Source organism: Brachypodium distachyon, chromosome 4 (assembly GCF_000005505.3).
Source record: "Brachypodium distachyon strain Bd21 chromosome 4, Brachypodium_distachyon_v3.0, whole genome shotgun sequence".
Lineage (NCBI taxonomy): Eukaryota > Viridiplantae > Streptophyta > Magnoliopsida > Poales > Poaceae > Brachypodium > Brachypodium distachyon.
In genome coordinates, this window is record NC_016134.3 from 17968173 (window position 1) to 17988989 (window position 20817).

At 48.9% G+C, this 20817-nt stretch overlaps 2 protein-coding genes across 2 annotated transcripts; both read left to right on the forward strand.

Annotated features, from left to right (window-relative positions):
• Positions 1 to 976: 976 nt before the first annotated feature.
• LOC100826490 (respiratory burst oxidase homolog protein B) lies at positions 977 to 7693 on the forward strand. The gene is made up of 9 exons (XM_003577454.4): positions 977 to 1815; positions 1951 to 2107; positions 2254 to 2302; positions 2687 to 3619; positions 3733 to 3944; positions 4169 to 4271; positions 4427 to 4506; positions 5399 to 5901; positions 7339 to 7693. The coding sequence occupies exons 1-9, from the start codon at positions 1188 to 1190 to the stop codon at positions 7446 to 7448; spliced, it is 2775 nt and encodes a 924-aa protein (XP_003577502.1). The 5' UTR covers positions 977 to 1187; the 3' UTR covers positions 7449 to 7693.
• A 3773-nt stretch (positions 7694 to 11466) lies between these two features.
• LOC104584536 (proline-rich receptor-like protein kinase PERK8) lies at positions 11467 to 12248 on the forward strand. Its single transcript, XM_024462720.1, has 3 exons — positions 11467 to 11815; positions 11888 to 11966; positions 12037 to 12248. Exons 1-3 carry the CDS (start codon positions 11512 to 11514, stop codon positions 12143 to 12145), a joined length of 492 nt encoding a protein of 163 aa, XP_024318488.1. The 5' UTR covers positions 11467 to 11511; the 3' UTR covers positions 12146 to 12248.
• The last annotated feature ends 8569 nt before the right edge of the window (positions 12249 to 20817 follow it).

Below are 20817 nucleotides of genomic sequence, written 5' to 3' on the forward strand. Positions count from 1 at the left end.
CACGTCCCCGCGTCACATATCCGTGCATATATCTTTCACGTTTGACTTTGTACGTACTACGTGAATGAACGCAGCCAGGGCAGTAGGCAGTGGTGTAACTGCGTCGCCGGCAGGCAATTACTGCCTCAGCGGCAGCCGAGACCGGCACCACTCCCGGACCCGGCCTCAGCTCAACTAAATGCGCATGCAAATTACTCCTCTGTACGCGGTGTGGGCGAAGTTGCTGCTAAATACTGAATGCTCCCCAAGTCCCCAGCCAGCACGAGCGACTAGGATCCGCGCATGTAGCTCCAATCGGCGTACGTACGTCGTGCCGTTCCATACACGTACATTGGCAGTTTGGCATGGTAGCAGTAGAAAATGAAACGAGAATGAGCGGCAAATCTGTCTCCCTAGATATCTTCGCACTTTTGCTTCCGTGGCCATGACTAATTTAGTATTAGACCCTTGAAAAGGGCCTGAACGGGATGGGAGAAACTTTGTTACGATGATGCATATGCCACCACACCTGAGATAGCTAGCTAGCTAGCTGTGTCACACTTTTCCTTCTGCTGCGCGACAGCTATAGAGAGAGCTTTGTCATACTCGCATGTCGCAGTGGACACACAGAACAGAGGAACGGAAAAAAAAAGGAGGAGGAAAAGAGAAGAAGAACGAAAAAGGCACGATCGAAGAAAAGAGAAGAAGGGAAGGAGCCCAAATTCGCATGCGAATAAACGAACCCGCGTCAGCCGCCCCTTGACCGCTGAATTTTTTCTCCACTCTCCTAACCCCGCACCACACCTTGCCGCTCTACACGATTATATCCTGGTCTCCGTCCTACACACCAACCCCACCTCACAGGCAACTCTCGTCTCTAGAGGCAGAGGCGAGGATGGAGGAGAAGAAAAGGACGACGGCCGAGCGCGCGCGACGACGAGACGACTGGTAAAACTTAAAAAGTCCTCCGCCTCGCCACGCCATGTATAAATACCCATCACCCACCCCTTCCCTTTGCTCTCATCACCAGACGCTCTCCTCCAACGACCATTTCTCCTCCTCCTCTTCTTCTTCTTCTTTGCTTACTCCAGCTACTCAACCCCACACGAAACCTCGGGCTAAAATTCTGCGCCCGTGCTGGGTTTCCCAGACGCCGTGTGATCCCGCTGGCTGTCTGATCGACGGGAACCGGTTAATTGTCGTCCGCCATGCATCATAACAGAGCAGGCGGCGGCGGCGGCGACACGGGGGACATCGTGGAGGCCGGCGGCAGCGGCGCGCACGAGAGGGTCGTGCCGCACAGCGGGCCGCTGGGGGCCAAGCGATCGGCGATGCGGAAGAGCGCGCGGTTCGCGGAGTCCGTGTCGGCGCCGCTGACCGCCCCGCACGGCGCGCCACGGCCCCGGAACAACAACGACGAGTCCGACGACAACGACGACAACGACTACGTGGAGATCACCCTGGACGTGCGCGACGACTCGGTGGCCGTGCACAGCGTGAAGCCGGCGGCGGGGGGCAGCGCCGAGGACTCGGACGTGACGCTGCTGGCGCGCACGCTGGAGAAGCGGTCGGCGTCCTACGGCCACGGCGTGCTCCGCAACGCCTCCTCCCGGATCAAGCAGGTGTCCCACGAGCTCCGGCGCCTGGCCTCCGGCAACAACCGGCGTGGCCAGGCACGGTTCGATAAGTCCAAGTCGGCCGCGGCGCACGCGCTCAAGGGGCTCAAGTTCATCAGCAAGACGGACGGTTCCGCCGGGTGGACTGCCGTCGAGAAGCGCTTCGATGAGCTCGCCGAGAACGGCCTCCTCCCCCGCTCCAAGTTCGGCAAGTGCATCGGTATGTTCAACACACGGCACCTCCTCTCGATCATAATTTTTGAGATGTTTGTTTGCGCGTCGTAGTTGACGGGTTGATTATTTTGTGTATCCACGTGGTGGGTGTAGTTTAATTGGAAGATTTTTTTGCTTGCAGGGATGAAGGAGCTCGCGTTCGCCGGCGAGCTGTTCGACGCGCTGGCGAGGCGGCGGAACATCAGCGGCGACAGCATCAGCAAGGCGGAGCTGCTCGAGTTCTGGGACCAAATCTCCGATACCAGCTTCGACAGCCGCCTGCAAACCTTCTTCGACATGTAAGCTGCTGTGGATACTACTATGAAATCCCCATGAATTAATCTCAATTAGATACTAATTCACACACAAAAAACAATTGATTAACTCTTGCAATGAACCATCAAGTACTAGTACTTACAAATTACCTTTGATTATTAACCAACAGGGTCGACAAGAACGCTGACGGCAGGATCACCGAGGAGGAAGTGAAAGAGGTAAACTCCCGACTGCTCTTTCACTGGTTCGTTCTGGCGTCTCTCCAAGAACAGCAATGTCTAGCTAGCGTTTCTCTGAATTTTCTACAACGAAGAGTATACTCGCTCGAAAATGAATAGCACTACTCTGCTCTGTACTCTACTACTAGCGTGATTGCCATAGCACGTCGGTGTCACCCACTAGCACAGCATATTCTGCTGACTTCGACGTGTCCTCCCAGCAAGTTCTCCCACTAACCAAAAGAACGATCGCTTAGTTCAGATATTTTTCCAAAAAACTGATAGCCTAATTAGTAACTTTTAAATTCGTGGATGAAAATCTGACACGAAGAATTAATCACCGGTAAGAATAAAATTGACCTGTTCGACCTTGTCTGTCTGCAGATCATCACGCTGAGCGCGTCGGCGAACAACCTGACGAAGGTGACGGAGCAGTCGGAGGAGTACGCCCGGCTGATCATGGAGGAGCTGGACCCCAGCAACCTGGGCTACATCGAGCTGTACAACCTGGAGATGCTGCTGCTGCAGGCGCCGAGCCAGTCGATGCGGATCGGCACGACCAACAGCCGGAACCTGAGCCAGATGCTGAGCCAGAACCTCCGCCCCACGGCGGAGCCCAACCCGCTCCGTCGCTGGTACCGCCGCGCCAGCTACTTCCTCGAGGACAACTGGCGCCGCTGCTGGGTGCTGCTCCTGTGGATGTCCATCTGCGCGGGCCTCTTCGCCTGGAAGTTCGAGCAGTACCGCCGCCGCGCCGTGTTCGAGGTGATGGGCTACTGCGTGTGCGTGGCCAAAGGCGGCGCCGAGATGACCAAGTTCAACATGGCGCTCATCCTGCTCCCCGTCTGCCGCAACACGATCACCTGGCTCCGGAACCGCACCGCTGCCGGACGGTTCGTGCCGTTCGACGACAACATCAACTTCCACAAGGTGATCGCCGTGGGGATCTCCGTCGGTGCCGGGTTGCACATCATCTCCCATTTGACGTGCGACTTCCCGCGGCTGCTGCGTGCTACCGCCGAACAGTACGAGCCCATGAAGCAGTTCTTCGGGGAGGTGCAGCCGACGAGTTACTGGTGGTTCGTCAAGGGGACCGAGGGTTGGACGGGGCTGGTGATGCTGGTGCTCATGGCCATCGCGTTCACGCTCGCCACGCCGTGGTTCCGCAGGGGCAGGCTGCGTCTCCCCAAGCCATTCGCCCGTCTCACCGGGTTCAACGCCTTCTGGTACTCGCACCACCTCTTCATCATCGTCTACGCGCTGCTCATCGTCCACGGTCACTTCCTCTACCTCACCAAGAAGTGGCAAAAGAAGTCGGTACGTGTCAATCCATCCATCCCCATCGTTAACACGTTTCACACGTTTCGTTTTGGTGACGTGGCGGCTAGCTTGCTGACTGTTGGATTCCGGCCGGTGATCGATTTGTGCAGACATGGATGTACCTGGCGGTGCCAATTCTGATGTACGCATGCGAGCGGCTGACACGGGCGCTGCGGTCCAGCGTGCGGCCGGTGAAGATACTCAAGGTGGCCGTGTACCCAGGGAACGTGCTGTCGCTGCATTTCTCAAAGCCGCAAGGGTTCAGATACAAGAGCGGACAGTACATCTTCGTCAACTGCGCCGCCGTCTCGCCGTTCCAGTGGTACGTAGTACTACGCAGCCAACAAACATCGGCCAATTAATTAGCGATGGCTTTCCCCAGCTGCGATCACACTCAATTAAGATAAGAATAAGATGAGTTAGCTAAAGAGGATGCTTTGCTAGCTAATAATGCGCGTCTCCACTTCATCACTAAAAGCATAAAAGGAAAGAGATGCTTTGCTGCTTAATTGTTCTGATGAATGAATGACTGACTGAAACATGCAGGCACCCGTTCTCCATCACGTCGGCGCCAAAGGACGACTACGTCAGCGTCCACATCAGGACCCTCGGTGATTGGACCCGGGAGCTCAAGAACGTCTTCTCAAAGGTACTCCTAACTACGATTAATTAATCACATCCGTCTCCCCATCAATCAATCCCTAAAGCCCCAACACTATACTACCACGTTCATGTTATGCTTAATTGCTCATAAACAACAAGAGATCCGATCAATGATTAATAACGCGTGCGTGTGAATCGCAGGTTTGCCGGCCGCCGACGGAGGGCAAGAGCGGGCTGCTCCGGGCCGAGTACGACCGCGACGGCGCCATGTCCAACCCGAGGTAACTAACGCGCCCGCCAAATTTTCTCCAACATTGTTTCCTTTTCTTTCCACATTGGTTCAATGCTGCGAATTTCGGCTCGAAATTGAGTTGATCCGCGGCTTCGCCGTGTGGTCGGTCCAGTCCAACCTGGCCAGCCTAGCGTGGCATTTCGTCGTACGTGTGGACAGATTGGGACGTGCAATGCCGGGCCGAGTTAGGTCGGGTCCGAGGACCGGACCTGGTCTCTGGTCAGGACTCAAGGGGCACTCAGCTCAGGGGGTAGGTGGAGGGGTGTACTGCGCGTGCCACTACTAACCATCCATCTACTAGCCTTCCCTCAAAAGAAAAACATCCATCTACTAAGTGCTGCTTACAACTAGCATTAGTTTACAGTTTACACGGCGGAGACCCTTTTACACACATGTCAGAATAGTCTTTTATCCTACAGTATGTGTAACGACTCACGAGTCACGAGTCGATAGCCGCCTCCTCTGACCTTAGATAAAGAGTTTTTGCACCGAGTAATGAGCAGATAAGAATATGATATCTTGTCTACATGTGTATATAGCAGTCGGTAGTTTCACATGGCAAAGTCTCTGCGTAGAAGTTGACCTTTGCAGGGAATCGATCGTCTTTGTTAGTACTACTATTAATTAAGTTGCGCATAGATAGGTGCCGGCGAATGCATTATGATAGCTGATTGATTGGGGTAAGGTTCAGCGGACGGAGGGGAGGGGACTGCCCATCATGAGCGGCATTCCGGTTGGAATATTAGTCGCGGATAAGAAAAAACTAATGTCGGAGAAAGAACATTCTCAATCTTGGTACACTGATTAGTCTCTTGATTAGCGGAATGATAAACACGTGACGTGATTAATCAACAAAAAAAATGTTTGTGTTTTCCTTGCAGCTTCCCGAGGGTGCTGATCGACGGTCCCTACGGTGCGCCGGCGCAGGACTACAAGCAGTACGACGTGGTGCTGCTGGTGGGGCTGGGCATCGGTGCCACGCCCATGATCTCCATCCTCAAGGACATCATCAACAACATGAAGCGGCTGGACGGCGACGTGGAGTCCGGCGACGCGAGCGTGTCGTCGGCCAACTTCCGGACGACGCGTGCCTACTTCTACTGGGTCACCCGGGAGCAAGGCTCCTTCGAGTGGTTCCGTGGCGTCATGGACGAGGTGGCCGAGACGGACAAGAAGGGCGTCATCGAGCTCCACAACTACTGCACCAGCGTCTACGAGGAAGGCGACGCCCGCTCCGCGCTCATCGCCATGCTCCAGTCCCTCAACCACGCCAAGCACGGCGTCGATGTCGTCTCCGGCACCCGTGTCAAGACCCATTTCGCCCGCCCCAACTGGCGCAACGTCTACAAGCGCATCGCCCTCAACCACCGCGAACAACGCGTCGGTCAGTACCAAACTCACTCGCACTAGCTGCTGCCCAATTATAACTTACTTCTTCCGTAACCCATAAGTTGTGTCTTGGAGACGGTGAAAAGTCAATAGCGGTTTATGCCTCTACGCTAGCTTCTCTCCTCTGGACTGGATCGCGGTGAGAGGAGCGTCCTACCAAACTTGATTGTAGATTGTAGACTGAGCGCCGGTAGTGTAATGGGGATGGCCTAACTTTCTCTGGAGAATCCCTATAGTTGACAAGGACAAGCATGATCCTTGTCAGTATCCGAGGCGTATGTGTTCAACTTGAACTGGCCATGGAAATGGATAAGTAGCCAAGATTGAACAGGAAGCTGCTAGGTTAGGGATCGATCAACCAATCACTGTTGCTTGCTGATGGCTACAACCAACAGTAACTGCTCTGGGCAGGAGACTAGTCCATTTGAAGAACTAAAATTGAGAGTGCTATGCAACATTGAAAAATGGGTTAATTGGATACATGACATTATAATTTTTACCGGTTGAAAATATGCCATTACAAATACTTGACTTGGAGAAATATCACTCTAACTTTTTTATATCTCTATTCATGCCATTTTGTCCAATACCATCACGTATACTGTCTAAATAGATATACATAGCTCTATACGAACAATTTTTTTCCATCCCAAATCTAACAGTTCTATTCCTCTTCCTCTTATTATCCCCCACGCGCTCCTCTATCCTGACCCTAACTTGAATGTTTGAATTTTTGTTGATTTTTCTGAAAAGTTTGAATTTTGGGCCAAATTTGAATGTTTTGAACCTTTATGGCGCCTAGAAGAGACTCGAACGTACTGCTGAACGTTGTAAATAGGGGTATTATGATAAATACCGCTGTACATGATGAAATACATGTATTTTATGAACAGTAATTGGTCTTAAGTAGACATAATGGCATAGTTAGAGGTATAAGAAAGTTAGAGTGGCATTTCTCAAAATCAAGTTTTTGTAATGACATATTTCCAACCGGTGGAATAGAGAGTGGCATAGATCCAATTAACCCTTGAAAAATAGGGACAAGTGTATAGGCCATAGATTAGGTATCAAGAAAGATCGTCTTTAATTACTTGCTGATGGTTACAAGCACTTGACTAGGAAACGTGGAGCAAAAAGTCAAGTCTAGATAGGAATTAATCAATACGTGCATGAGGTATTTCAAATTCTTCACCATAAGTTAAGCCAATCATATCATACGCACATAAGGTTCTTAAAAGTATTATCCCTTACCAAACTGAATCATATCAGGCAAGGCATGGTCTTATCGCCTCAATCAAATGCCCCTTCGTATAGATATATATTCTCTTCTCAGGGATAAGAACAGCAGGATCGATCAATCAGCATCGCAGTTTGTCCGCACATAGCATTGCTTTTCTGAATTGACACTAACTCTGCTTCTTGGATATCTCAGGTGTTTTCTACTGTGGCGCGCCGGTGCTGACCAAGGAGCTGCGGGAACTCGCCCAGGATTTCTCAAGAAAGACCAGCACAAAATTCGAGTTCCACAAGGAGAATTTCTAGTTTTGCAATCAATCCAGCCCCACGAAGTTTTTTTGTTTTCTTTTGCGGAAACCATGTTAATTTAGTACATACCAAGATCTATACATATGAAAAGTAGAGGGAGTAGATCAAAGTAGGTATTTCTTGATTGTGACCGGTTGGGTCAGAGTTTCATCAGTTTTTGCTCTAGCAGAATAATCAAAATGCCTCCTTGTACAGATATTCTCTTCTCAGATATAACCTGTGTTACCTAGAGTAGACAATTTGATCCATTAGTACAAGAAACAAAGCACACCTTTTGGTGCTACTATCAGTTGAGGTGCTGCAGGCCAAGTTTGATACTGGAGCCATCTGGTGGGCAACAGCCAACTCATGAGTCCTGTTACTCGATTAGGGTTGTAGAGTGATGAACATGATTCGAGCCTGGCCTAGGAACGAATGTGATGTGGAGCATCTGGTGCCACGGGAACGATGTGGTCTTCAATGGTGCTTTCCCATCGGTTCGGAAGTTGCTCCTCGGTATTCGTGATGAGGCATCCAGATGGGAGAATGCCGGTCTCCTTGGGAGTGGTCTGTCGTTTGCGACCGCTTTGGCGAGTAGTTTGCTAGTCGCCACTTAATCTTTTCTTGTATTTTGGCCATTTAGTGGTGTTGTATCCGTTTACCACTGGCCTCTAGCCTTCTTCTTCTTATATTGATGATGCACTCACTGGACTGCATTCTTGAAAAAAAAAGATTCGAGCCTGGCCCACCGAGCAACTAGAGAGTCGCTAATTTTCCTGTTATTTCTGTTTTTTATTCATTGTAAGTACAAGATAGAAGCACAGTACAGCATACGGCAGCATAATGTGTTTTGTGCAAGGCTGTAACGAGGAACAATATAAATGAGCTTTTCTCTTCAATTTGATTGAAGTGTTCATCTCTTTTCACAGTTTATATCATACTGGCATGCCTGAGTAGATCCAAGCTGTACTTCTTCTGAGTGAGAGACAAGCCACACGTTGTATGAGTGACTTCAACGCCAAGGAAGAAGTGAAGCCGGCCCAAATCCTTGACAGCAAAATCATCCTGAAGAGCATGAACAAGTCGATCCGCGGCAGTGGTAGACGAACTAACAAGGATGATATCGTCAACATAAACCAAGAGATACATGGTTACTGCGGGCCGCTGAAGAAGAAACAAGGATGTGTCTGCCGTTGAGGGAGTAAAACCCATGAGACCGAAGGGCAGTCACAAGTTTGGCATTGCCATGCACGAGGCGCCTGCTTCAGACCATAGAGAGACTTAACAAGCCGACATACATGATTGGGCTGTTGTGGATCCTCAAAGCCAGGCGGTTGCTTCATATGGACCTCTTCTTCCAAGATTCCATGGAGAAAAGCATTCTGAACATCAAGTTGGCGAAGAGACTAGTCGCGAGTGACTGCTAGGGAGAGCAAGAGGCGAATGGTAGTGGGCTTGACGACTGGACTGAAAGTATCCTCATAGTCGAGACCATAGCGTTGTTTAAATCCCTTTGCAACAAGCCGCGCTTTGTACCGTTCAATGCAACCATTAGCATGACGCTTCACCTTGAAAACCCACTTGGAGTCAATGATGTTGAGGCCTGGTCAGGAAGGAACAAGTCGCCAAGTTTCATTCTTTAGGAGAGCATGATGTTCTTGTTCCATCGCAGCGCGCCAGTGAGGTATGCCCATGGCATCCTGAAACGAACGAGGTTCAGACATGGGATCTTGAACAGCATGGGCCATGCAAGCAGCGAGTCATGCGACCGTGCCATCTGTGCATTCCACGGGCTTAACAATCCCACTACAGCTTCGGGTATGCGATCGACCAGGCGGAGGAGGAGCCCGAGTTCGTTGATGACGAGGCGGCGGCAGAGGCGTTGCAGGCGAACGATCAAAGGCAGGAGACGTTGAGAACGCGTCCGCGGGAGTAGACGAGGTCGGCCCATCCACCAAGTCAGGGAGCGAGCTCGTGGGCTCAGCCACCCAAGGCCCAGCATGGGGGCAGATGGGACTACGTGCATCGCCATGCACGGAAGGATCGATGTGACCCCCCCCCCCCCCCCCCCGCCGATCAATGGAATTTGGAAGGTTAGAAAAAGGAAACACTGATTCATCAAAGATAACGTCCCGGGATATGTAGTCTCGATTGGAAGGAACATAGAGACATTTGTACCCTTTGTGGAGAGAACTATACCCTAAAAAGACGCATTTTTTGGAACGAAACTCAAGTTTGTGGTTGTTGTATGGACAAAGGTGAGGACAACAGGCACAACCGAAGACTTTAATGAATGTGTAATCAGGTGTTTCGTGGAGAAGACACTCTAGGGGAGTTTTCATAGAAAGGACACGAGTGGGGAGACGATTAATTAGAAAACACGCAGTGGAGAAAGCATCACTCCAAAAACGAAACGGGACGGATGCATGGGTGAGTAGGGTGAGACCGGTCTCGACAATGTGACGGTGCTTGCGCTAGGTAGCTCCATTTTGCTGATGTGTATCCCCCCCCCCCCAATCAGATTGAACATGAAGGATTTTGTGGCTAAGAAGACGCTCAACATGTGTTTGAAACTGAACGAAAACATTGAACACATTGGACTTGCGCTTGAGAAGATAAAGCCATGTAAATCGACTATAAGCATCGATGAAACTACGCCAGAATGTAGCTTTCGCGCACGACCTTCAGTGGCTGTTCGAGCGGGACAAATAAATCACGGCCACTGGTGCTCCACCAGTGGGGGTGGTTCTGGACCGCCACTGGTGGTCTAGCACCAGTGGCGGTGGAGATGGCGACAACAGAATCACTGCCACTGGTGCTCCACCCCCAGTGGCCGTGCGTGCCCACAGCCACTGGTGAACCCCCAACAGTGGCCGTCCCTATCAACAGCCACTGGTGACCCCAACAGTGGCCGTACCTGGGAACAGCCACTAGTGACTCCCCAACAATGGTTGGTTTTGTTAGCCAAGGCCGGCCACTGTTGACCCCCCTCCCCCCCCCCCCCACCCCGGGAGACCGCTGAAATTTGCAAAAATCATAACTAATTCATAGAAAATTGGAATGGTGTGATTCTTTTTTATGAAGTCTTCATTCCTATTCCTTAACATGTTGGAATAATAATATGACATGGTGTTTCTCGGAAAAAACAATTTACCATTTTTTCAATGCAAAAAATGAAGTAATTTGTGAAACAAGTACAATTTTTATGGTTCAAAATGGCACCTATACAGTTTTCACACAAAGTAGAACTTATTTAGTTGGTTGTGTCCAAAGATTTTGAATTTTGTATCTTTATTGATACTTTTCCCCATTTAAATGAATTTCTAGTGATTTCCCAAAAGTAATTCAAATTTGAACTACTTCAAAAAATCATTTTAAGGTACCCAAGTAATAATTAGCTAAGTTTCACAGAGGGTGTTCAAATATTCAACATCTTGCTATGGAAAGATGTGCCGATAATGTTCACCTCATCTTGCAAAAAAATCAAAAAATATGAAGAAAATGTCAAAAAAGTCAATTCTTTGGCATGGAGTCCTTTTATGTGTACTAGTTGCCATGAAAAATGGTAAAATTTAATTTTTGCAATGTTCCAAAAAATTCTTCACAAAATGAACTATCAGGTATGAATGTTTATGACTTTCAAGCCAAATGACCAAAATCACAATCATTTCTATGCCATAATTAATGATATTATATCCATCTTTTGCACAGAGGTGCATCTTGCCATGCCAAACAATATTGCTAAAGAGGTTTACAACTTTTTTATTATAAAAATATTTTTTTCCATTTTATAAACGCAAAAAACGGAGTATTTTGTGAAGCAAATACTTTTAATATAGTTCAAAATGGCACTCCATTTTTACACAAAGTGGACCATACTTATATACTTATGAATCAAATTAGTGCACTCCAAAACATAAATATATTGTACTAATAAATAAATTTTTTACAAATTTTATACACCTCCACTGGCTGTTTTCCCATAAAACCCTCCACTGGAAATAAAAAGCATAAAAACAACACGATCCGGATGAAACCGGATACTGATCACTCATTGGCTGAGGAGGGGCGCAGTGGATCCATGACCTGGCATCCTTCCTTCTCTCCCCCACCAAGCCAACTCCTTCTCTCCCTCCCCACCGACTCTCTCCCTCTGCTGCCGCCCCTTCCTTCTCTCTGCCCCGATCTCTCTTCTCTCACTCCTCCCCCGTCTCTCCTCCCCTATCCTCCCTGTCTCTCCTCCCCCAACCAGCCACCAACGGCCTATCCCTTCCCTCCTCGGAGCCCCTCCTCTCCTTCGAGCACCGGCCGCCAACGAAGGCCGTCGGCCCCAGATCCGGCCGCCCCAGCCCGGATCCGGCCGCCTCCGGCCCCTGCCATCACCGGTAACTCTCTCCCCCTCTCTTGGTTCTCTCTTGGTTCTCACCCTCCTCTTTATTTCTCTCCCTTTTCTGCAGACGGGGAGGGCGCCGCCGTGGACAGCTCGCGCCGCCATGGAGGATCCGGCCCCGGTCGTGCCCTGCGCTGCCTCTTCCGGTACGTTATCTTTCCGTCGTTCCTCTCTCGATCTGCTGCTAGATGAATTTCTTCTCCGTATGAGGTGCAGGTCTTACATGGGGTCGTCGCCGGACCAGATGAATTTCTACGTGCTGGGCGGATGTGTTGATTTACATGTTGATATTTGTTTCTATGATTTGTTTCTGTGTACAAGATAAACATATCGTGATTCACATGTTGATATTTGTTTCATATATGTTGATCTATGTCTGGATTTTTTTCTTATGTGTCGATCTATTGTATCCAAATTTGTTTCTGTTATTTGCTCCCAATTCGATCTATTGCATGTTAATTCGTTCATGAGCGCTGTTATTTTTCTGTTAATCTGATGAAACCGTGTGCAGGCCTGTGGCCTGCCTTTTTTTTTTTAAATCACCAAGTTGGTACCAGTGGCGGTGGTTCTGGACAGCCACTGGTAGGGTGTAGTAGCAGTGGTGGTGGACAACACAGCCACCGGTGGTTCCTAGCACGAGTGGCGCAGGCTTAGTGGCGGGCCAGTCCACCGCCACTGGTACTAAATTTGGCCAGCCACTGGTGACCAATTCCGTAGCAGTGTCGTTGTTGTGCCCGTCGTTGCCGATGCCGAGGAAGTCATGCTTGAACCGCTTGCAGCAGCGAGAAGCAAGATGGCCCGGTATGCCACAAAGCTGACATACCGGACATGATTTGTTGGCGGTGCCGTTGTTGCGGACTGGGGAAGACGTGTGCTTGAACTGCCCTTGCTGTTGAGACGGAGGCGTGGGAAGAATCGGCTTGCCACCGGAGTTGTTGCTGTTGGGACGGTGGTTGTTGCGAGAACAACCACCCCGATAAGTAGCATTGGCCGACGAGTCATGGTAGACGTCGGCAGAGCGTCTGGCCTCAATACGCTGCTCTGTGCTGAGGAGTCGCGAGGCTGCATGAGGAGATCGCGGCCATTGACAACCTCCACAAGCGACTCGTAGTCGCTGTCGAGGCCGTTCAGCACATAGGCGGTGAACTCCTCATTGCGGAGAGGCTGGCCGATGGAGGACAACAAGGTGTCCGCCAGTGTCTTGACTTGGTTGAAGAAGACTGTGGCCGAGAGATCGCGCTTCCTCAGTTCACTAAGGCGATTGCGGATCTGCATGGAACGAGCAGTGGATTGCGAAGCAAAACTGCTCTCAAGAGTGGACCATGCCTCGTGTGACGACGAAGCAAAGAGGACCATACCGGCGACACCCTCTGAGAGCAATGATTGGATCGCAGATAGGATCGTTTGATCCTGTTGAACCCAGGCGCGGTATGCAGGGTTTGGTAGGGCAACGCCTCCTGTCATGGCGATGACATCTGACGGACAGGGAAACGAGCCGTCGACGTAGCCCATCAGGTAGGGGCTTAGAAGTAGGGGAAGAACCTGAGCGCGCCAGCAGAGATAGTTCTCCGGCGTGAGCTTGATCGTCAGGAGATGCACGAAGTGGAACGGACCAGGGAGTGCGGATGGTGCCGCGTAAGCCGGGACAGATCCGGTGGTAGCCCCCGAGACGATGGTGCCGACAGGAGCAGCGGCAGAAGGCGACGAGAACATGACTCTAGCCTGAAGAGTGCCTAGAGTTTGGGAGGAGAGAGTAGTGGTGGTGTTGAAGAGGCCAAGTCCGGCGGTGCCAAGGAGACACAAACGGTGGCGGTGGAGGCAGTAGTGGCGGTAGAGATGGCGGCGGCGGCGGAAGACATGATGTTTTAGATCGTGGGCTCTGATACCATATCAAACGTGAGATTGGTTTTGGGGAACCGCTCAACGCTCTGGGGCGTGGCATCTTATATCATGGATAGGGTGTACAAATAATACAGATAATACTGAGACCTATACCAATACGGCTAGGTATATACAGAAGCATAAATACAATTCTAACAAGTGTTACTTATTGTACTTCACGTAAATACAGTTTGAAAAATGATTGTTGGTCAAGGGAAGAAATGCATCTCAACCACCGTGCTAACTTCTTAAACAGTCTGGTCTTCTGTTGATCAGTTCTTGATCAATTTATTATACAATACGCAAGTCATACCTTCCTCATTTGTTTGCTCGTGAAAAGAAGAAAAACTATTTTCATGAACTATCACCGTCAATATGGAAATACGTTGCTAAAGAAAAAGCGACGTTTCAGAAATCCACCATTGTTTACAACTGATGAAAAACTGAGTCTGAAAGGGATGGATGAACCAAAGCAAACTAAATTCAGGAGTTCTTTCCCGTTTTAATTTGTCCTTCACAAGATCACTCCCGCTGTCTTTCAGCAATAGATGGAAAAAGAGAACACTTGGCAAGAACATGAGGGATTCAAATGAGGTAAATGCACCACTGGTATATCAACTTGGCACGGATGTGCAGATTAGTCACCATTCATGCGAAATGCCAAATTACGGTGTTACAACTTGGCACGGATGAGCGTGGGTGGTCAAAAATACGAATCGCCGCTTCCTGAGCCGACGTGGCATGCCAGCGTGGACAGAGCGGGCTCTTTTGTTGGGAAAAATATTTGGCGGGGGGTAAATTGCAAATTCGTATGTTATAATACTGAATCCCCACCCAAATCCCTAAATCCCCACCCGAATCCCCTGAATCCCCACCCAAATTCTTCCCCTTGCTCTCATGGCGGCTTGACGATTCTTCCCGGAGGAGATTTTCCAGCGTGGCAAGCCTGATCTGCAGCCAGCTCGTGGGCATGTCTTGATGTCACGGACCCCAGGCATGGATGGGTTGGAGGCCAGCTTCTACGGCTGCGCACTCTTCGCCACCGTCCTTGGTGCCCGGCCGCCGATGATGCGGGCCGCCTTGTTGGATGCACTAGAGCAGCAAGGCCTTGTCGCGCGCTCACCCGTGGACATCCAGGTGTGTTTCCCTGCGGACTTTTTCCTGACGTTTACCCGCGTCAAGGATTGCGACCGTGTATTGTCTGTTTTTGGCCACATGAGATGCGCAGGAGCTGTCATGTCGTTCAGGCGGTGGTCGAGGAAGCTACTCGGAGGAGGAAAAGAGTCTAAAGTTTCTGACGAAGCTTAGCTCTGATGGACTCCCACCACAATTTTGGGGCTATGATGCTGTGAATCAGCTGGTGAACAATCTTGCGGTGAAATTGTGGAGATAATGTCGAGTGTTGATAGATGGTGTTTGGGGGTGAAAGATTGGGTTCGCGATGCTTGTGCAATCCCGAAGGAGCTGGAGGTAGAACTGCCGGAGTTCGTCCTAATATCATCAACTCCGGATGAAGACGACCCTGAGTCCCCACCGCCTTCTTGTTCTCCGAAGAAGAAACGCACCAGAACCTTCAATGTCATAGTCCATGTGCATGAAGTACTTGACAGGGAGCCTCTAATTACAGATCTGCCGTTACGTTACATCAACGAAGATGAGGACGTGACTCGCCTTCATGTGTTTCCTGTGTTGGGTGGCACGATTGATGGTTATCCTTCCATCACGCGCAGCTCAAGCTCCGATGGACCCCGCGCAGCTCCTCTAACGCCGACGTCGCCTCCCCTATCGCCACTTCCTTTCTTCTCAGGATTTGGTGGTTGAATGTGAACAACGTCTGAGAAACGGGGAGGTTTCTGCAAATATACAATGCCCTTCCTGCACCGCTCTGTCCACGCTGGCATGCCACGTCGGCTCAGGAAGCGGCGATTCATATTTTTGACCGTGAACGCTCATCCGTGTCAAGTTGTAACACTGTAATTTGGCATTTCGCATGGATGGTGACTAATCTGCACATCCCCAGTCCAGATCCCCTTGACCTCCTACAGCAACGGGGAGGTTCCTCGCATCCTCCATGGCCACGGCGCGCCACGGCGGACTACTTAATGAAGCAATATTGATAAGGGCCGCTCATGTCCCGACGAGACTGGATATGCGGCTGTTTGCCACGTTGAGTGCGTCATGCCGCCTCGCAGAACGATCGCGCCAGCTGCGTGTACTGTTTGTCAGCAGGTATAATCTGGATCGATCTGTCCCTTTGAACGTACTTATACTTAGTACTATAAACAGTCACGTGGTTGGCTGGTTGCAGCACAGCCATACTGCAGTAGTGCAGCCTCTTCTCCTTTTGATAGGCATTTATTTTTCGTTTGATTTGGCTGCAGGTGTTCTCCCGGTGTTCTACTGCAGGTGTATGTCTTTTTTACGGTCGGATCGATTTCGAGTTCGATTTCGAGCCGTGCTTATCTTTTTGTCAGTCGGAATACGTTGCGGACGTGTAACAAATCCTGATAATTGCGAAGTCGGTTTTGGTTTCCTAAACCGAACCGAAGTCCGCCTGCGTGCCTATATAATAAGACGACCGCAGCCTCCGGATGGACCACGCCACAACCCTAGCCGTCACGCCCACGATCCAATCTCGATGTTCGCCGCCAACTGCTACTCCATCCCGTCGACTGCGTGCAGAGATCGCCGGGAGAGCAGGCCTCCGGAACCCCGACCTTCGAGATCCTGCCTGGGAGACGGTCGATAAGGTTTTTGGAGAGCGTTCTCATGCGACTACTCGCTTCTTCACGTCCCTGTTTCATCGGCATCTTCATCACCAATAGCCGACGACCTCGGAGATCCCGCGGCTCAGACTGCCGCTCTAGCTCAGCAGCAACAGCTGCACAACTCCAAGCACAGCAGCAGGCTGCGCAACTCCAAGCCTAGGCAACTGCTGCTGCACAGGCGCAAGCGCAGGCGCTGGTCGCTACCCAGTAGGTAGTCAAGGCTGCTACTACTGCCGGCGTGAACATCGACGCCGCCGGACTCGTCACCGACCTCAACAAACAAACACAAGAAAAGAGTACAACACCGTGTGTAATCTGCTCTTTCTTGTTGATTTTGATTAGTAGTTGTATTATTCATGCCGTGAAATTAGATGAGTTTTATTGCTATGCGTTGCTATTTAATTTGTCTAGTTTGCATGATATAATATGCTACATGTTTTACACATTGTTTTTCTGGATTAAGTATTCATCGAAATTACTTAATTACTCGGCAATCAAAAACCTTATGCGTGTAGGCAATTTTTGATGTCTCAATTTGCTCTCGCATTGAAACCACCTGTGTTTACTGGACTGCACTTTAAGAGGTGGCAGTATAAATGTCATATATGGCTCGTGGCTATGGGCGCATGGTGGGCGGTACAACACGGGAAGACTCAAACAATTGCTCCTCCTCAGTTGTATGTTGAGGCTTGTGTTGTAGTCGTCGGTGCGATCTGTAGTGTGCTGGGAGATAAGCTCGTTGATGCTTATCTGCACTATCAGGATGCCAAAGAGTTGTGGAATGCACTCGATGCTAAGTTTGGCGCATCTGACGCTGGCAGTGAGCTGTACGTCATGGAGCAGTTCTTTGGCTATAAGATGGTTGCAAACCGATTTGTAGTGGAACAAACTCATGAGTTACTGACTATGGCTAAGGAACTTGAGCAATTCAAGTGTCCACTACCTGACAAGTTTGTCGCCGGGGGCATCATCGCCAAGCTTCCTCCCTTGTGGAAGAACTTTGCTACTTCACTAAATCTCAAGAGACAAGAAATCTCTGTGGAGAACCTGATTGGGACTCTTGATGTTGAGGAGAAGGTGAGAGCAAAAGATGCTGGCCTCAAAGGCAACACACAAGAGGGTATGTCCACTACCAACATGGTTCAGAGGAACAACCACAACAACAGTAACAACAAGAGAAAGGGAAAGTCATTCAACAACGCTGGTCCAAAGAACACTACCACTTTCAAGAAGAAGAAGAAAGAAGGCAACAAGGACAAGGATCCTTGCTTTGTGTGCGGAGGACTCGGCCACTGGGCGACTAACTGCAAGGAGCGCAAAGGAGGACAGATTCGGCAAAAGTTTGCTAATTTGACCATTGGCAACAATGAAGATGCAGGCGGGTATGGTAATTTATTTACTGTATTTTCTGTATGTCAGTCCACCGATTGGTGGGTCGATACAGGTGCAACTATTCATGTGTATGCTGTATTTCCTTGTTTCTTCATATCAGGCCATCAGCTCCTCAGTGACGATGGGGAACGGCGCCCATACTTCTGTTCATGGTGTTGGCACGGTGGATCTGAAGTTTACTTCGGGAAAGATTGTGTAGCTGAGGAACGTGCAGCATGTGCCCTCCATTCAGAAGAATCTTGTTAGTGGATCCCTCCTTTATAAGGACGGATTTAAGTTAGTGTTTGAGTCCAATAAAGTTATTGTTTCTACATATGAACAATTTATTGGTAAAGGTTATGAGTACGGAGGCTTGTTACGCTTATCCCTTTCAGATTTTTGTAATAAGGTCGTGAACAGCGTCAATTCTATTAATATTGAGTCTAATGTTTGGCATTCACGACTTTGTCACATTAATATTTTGGTTGCATGACGCGATTAGCAAATCTGAGTTTAATCACTGTGGCTAAAGGTTCGAAGTGCCAAGCTTGTGTGCAAGCGAAGCAGCCTCGCAAGCCTCACAAGGCTGCTGAGGAGAGGAACTTAGCATCGTTAGAGCTCATACATTCTGATCTTTGTGAGATGAACGGTGTATTAACCAAAGGTGGAAAACGTTACTTTATGACTTTCATTGATGATGCGACTAGATTCTGTTATGTGTATTTATTAAAATCAAAGGATGAAGCATTGCATTATTTTAAGATCTATAAAGCTGAAGTCGAGAATCAACTTGAGAAGAAAATTAAACGTTTGCGGTCTGACTGTGGTGGAGAATATTTCTCCAGTGAGTTTAATTCATTTTGTGAGCAACATGGCATAGTCCATGAGAGGACGCCTCCCTATTCGCCCCAGTCAAAGGGGGTTGCTGAGAGGAAAAACCGCACGTTGACTGACTTGGTCAACGACATGTTAGACACTGCTGGTTTATCCAAGGCATGGTAGGGGAGGCGCTATTGACTTCGTGTCATGTCCTAAATCGTGTTCCCGCAAAAGATAAAAAAGTCACCCCATACGAGCTATGGGGAAAGAAGAGACTCACACTTTCTTACTTACGGACTTAGGGTTGTTTGGCGACAGTCAATGTGCCAATTATCAAGAAACGTAAGCTTGGACCAAAAACCGTTGATTGTGTCTTTCTTGGCTACGCACTTCGGAGTGTTGGCTATAGATTCTTGGTTGTAAATTCTGAAATACCTGACATGAGCGTCAGTACAATTATGGAGTCCAGGGATGCTACATTCTTTGAGGACATATTTCCCATGCGAGATATGCATAGCACATCTAGAGAGGATAATGATGTACCTGCTGAACCCGTCAGTTCAGAGGAACATCAGGATCATGGTGTACCTCCTAAAACCGCCATCCCAGTGGAAAATCTTGAACAAACACTTGATGAGATTCCTGAGGAGTATGACAATGAAGCCCCTATTAGGGGTAAGCGACAAAGGATTGCTAAATCTTTTGGTGATGGTTTCATTGTGTACCTTGTGGATGACACCCCTAAAACCATTAATGAGGTCGTTGCATCTCCAGATGCAGACTATTGGAAGGAAACTATTCGTAGTGAGATGAATTCTATCATGGCTAATGGTACTTGGGAGGTCGTTGACCATCCGTACAGGTGCAAACCTGTAGGATGCAAGTGGATATTCAAGAAAAAGCTTAGGCCTGATGGTACTATTGAGAAGTACAAGGCGCGGCTTGTGGCCAAGGGTTTTACCCAGAAAGAAGGTGAAGATTTCCTTGATACTTACTCACCTGTAGCTCGATTGACCACAATCACAGTATTACTATCACTGGCTGCCTCATATGGTCTGATCGTCCATCAAATGGACGTTAAGACAGCTTTCCTTAACGGAGAGTTGGACGAGGAAATTTACATGAACTAGCCAGATGGATTTGTAATGAAGGGTCATGAAGGCAAAATGTGTAAGTTATTAAAGTCTCTCTATGGCCTGAAACAAGCTCCTAAGCAATGGCATGAGAAGTTTGACAAAACTTTAACATCTGTCGGCTTTGTTGTAAACGAAGCTGACAAATGTGTATACTACCGCCATGGTGGGGGTGAGGGAGTTATACTTTGTTTGTATGTCGATGACATACTAATATTTGGGACTAACCTCAAAGTGATTGAAGAGGTTAAGACTTTCTTGTCGAAGTGCTTTTACATGAAAGACCTTGGTGTAGCTGATGTTATTCTGAACATCAAGCTTGTGAGAGGCGACAATGGTGAGATCACTTTGTTGCAATCTCACTATGTGGAGAAGATCTTGAGTCGTTTCTGCTATGCTGATTGTAAACTTTCTCCAACTCCTTATGATCCAAGCGTTCTGCTTCGAAAGAATCACAGAATTGGAAGATACCAACTGAGATATTCTCAGATTATTGGTTTGCTCATGTATTTGGCTAGCGCAATTAGACCTGACATCTCTTTTGCTGTGAGCAAACTGAGTCGGTTCAATAAGAATCCGGGAGATGATCATTGGAGTGCACTCGAGAGGGTCGTGCGCTATCTAAAGGGCACAATGAGCTATGGTATACACTATACTGGGTACCCCAAGCTACTTGAGGGTTATAGTGATTCAAACTGGATATCTGATGTTGATGAGCTAAAGGCCACGAGTGGATATGTGTTCACACTCAGAGGGGGCGCTGTTTCATGGAAGTCTTGCAAGCAAACGATCCAGATCAACAATGGAAGCAGAACTTTCAGCATTAGATACATCCACGGTTGAAGCCGACTGGCTTCGTGAGCTCTTGATGGACTTGTCGATTGTTGAAAAACCAATATTGGCGATTCTTATGAACTGTGACAATCAAACTATGATAGTCAAAGTGAACAGTTCTAAAGATAACATGAAGTCATCAAGACAGGTCAGGAGACATCTGAAATCTGTGAGAGCAATGAGAAATTCTG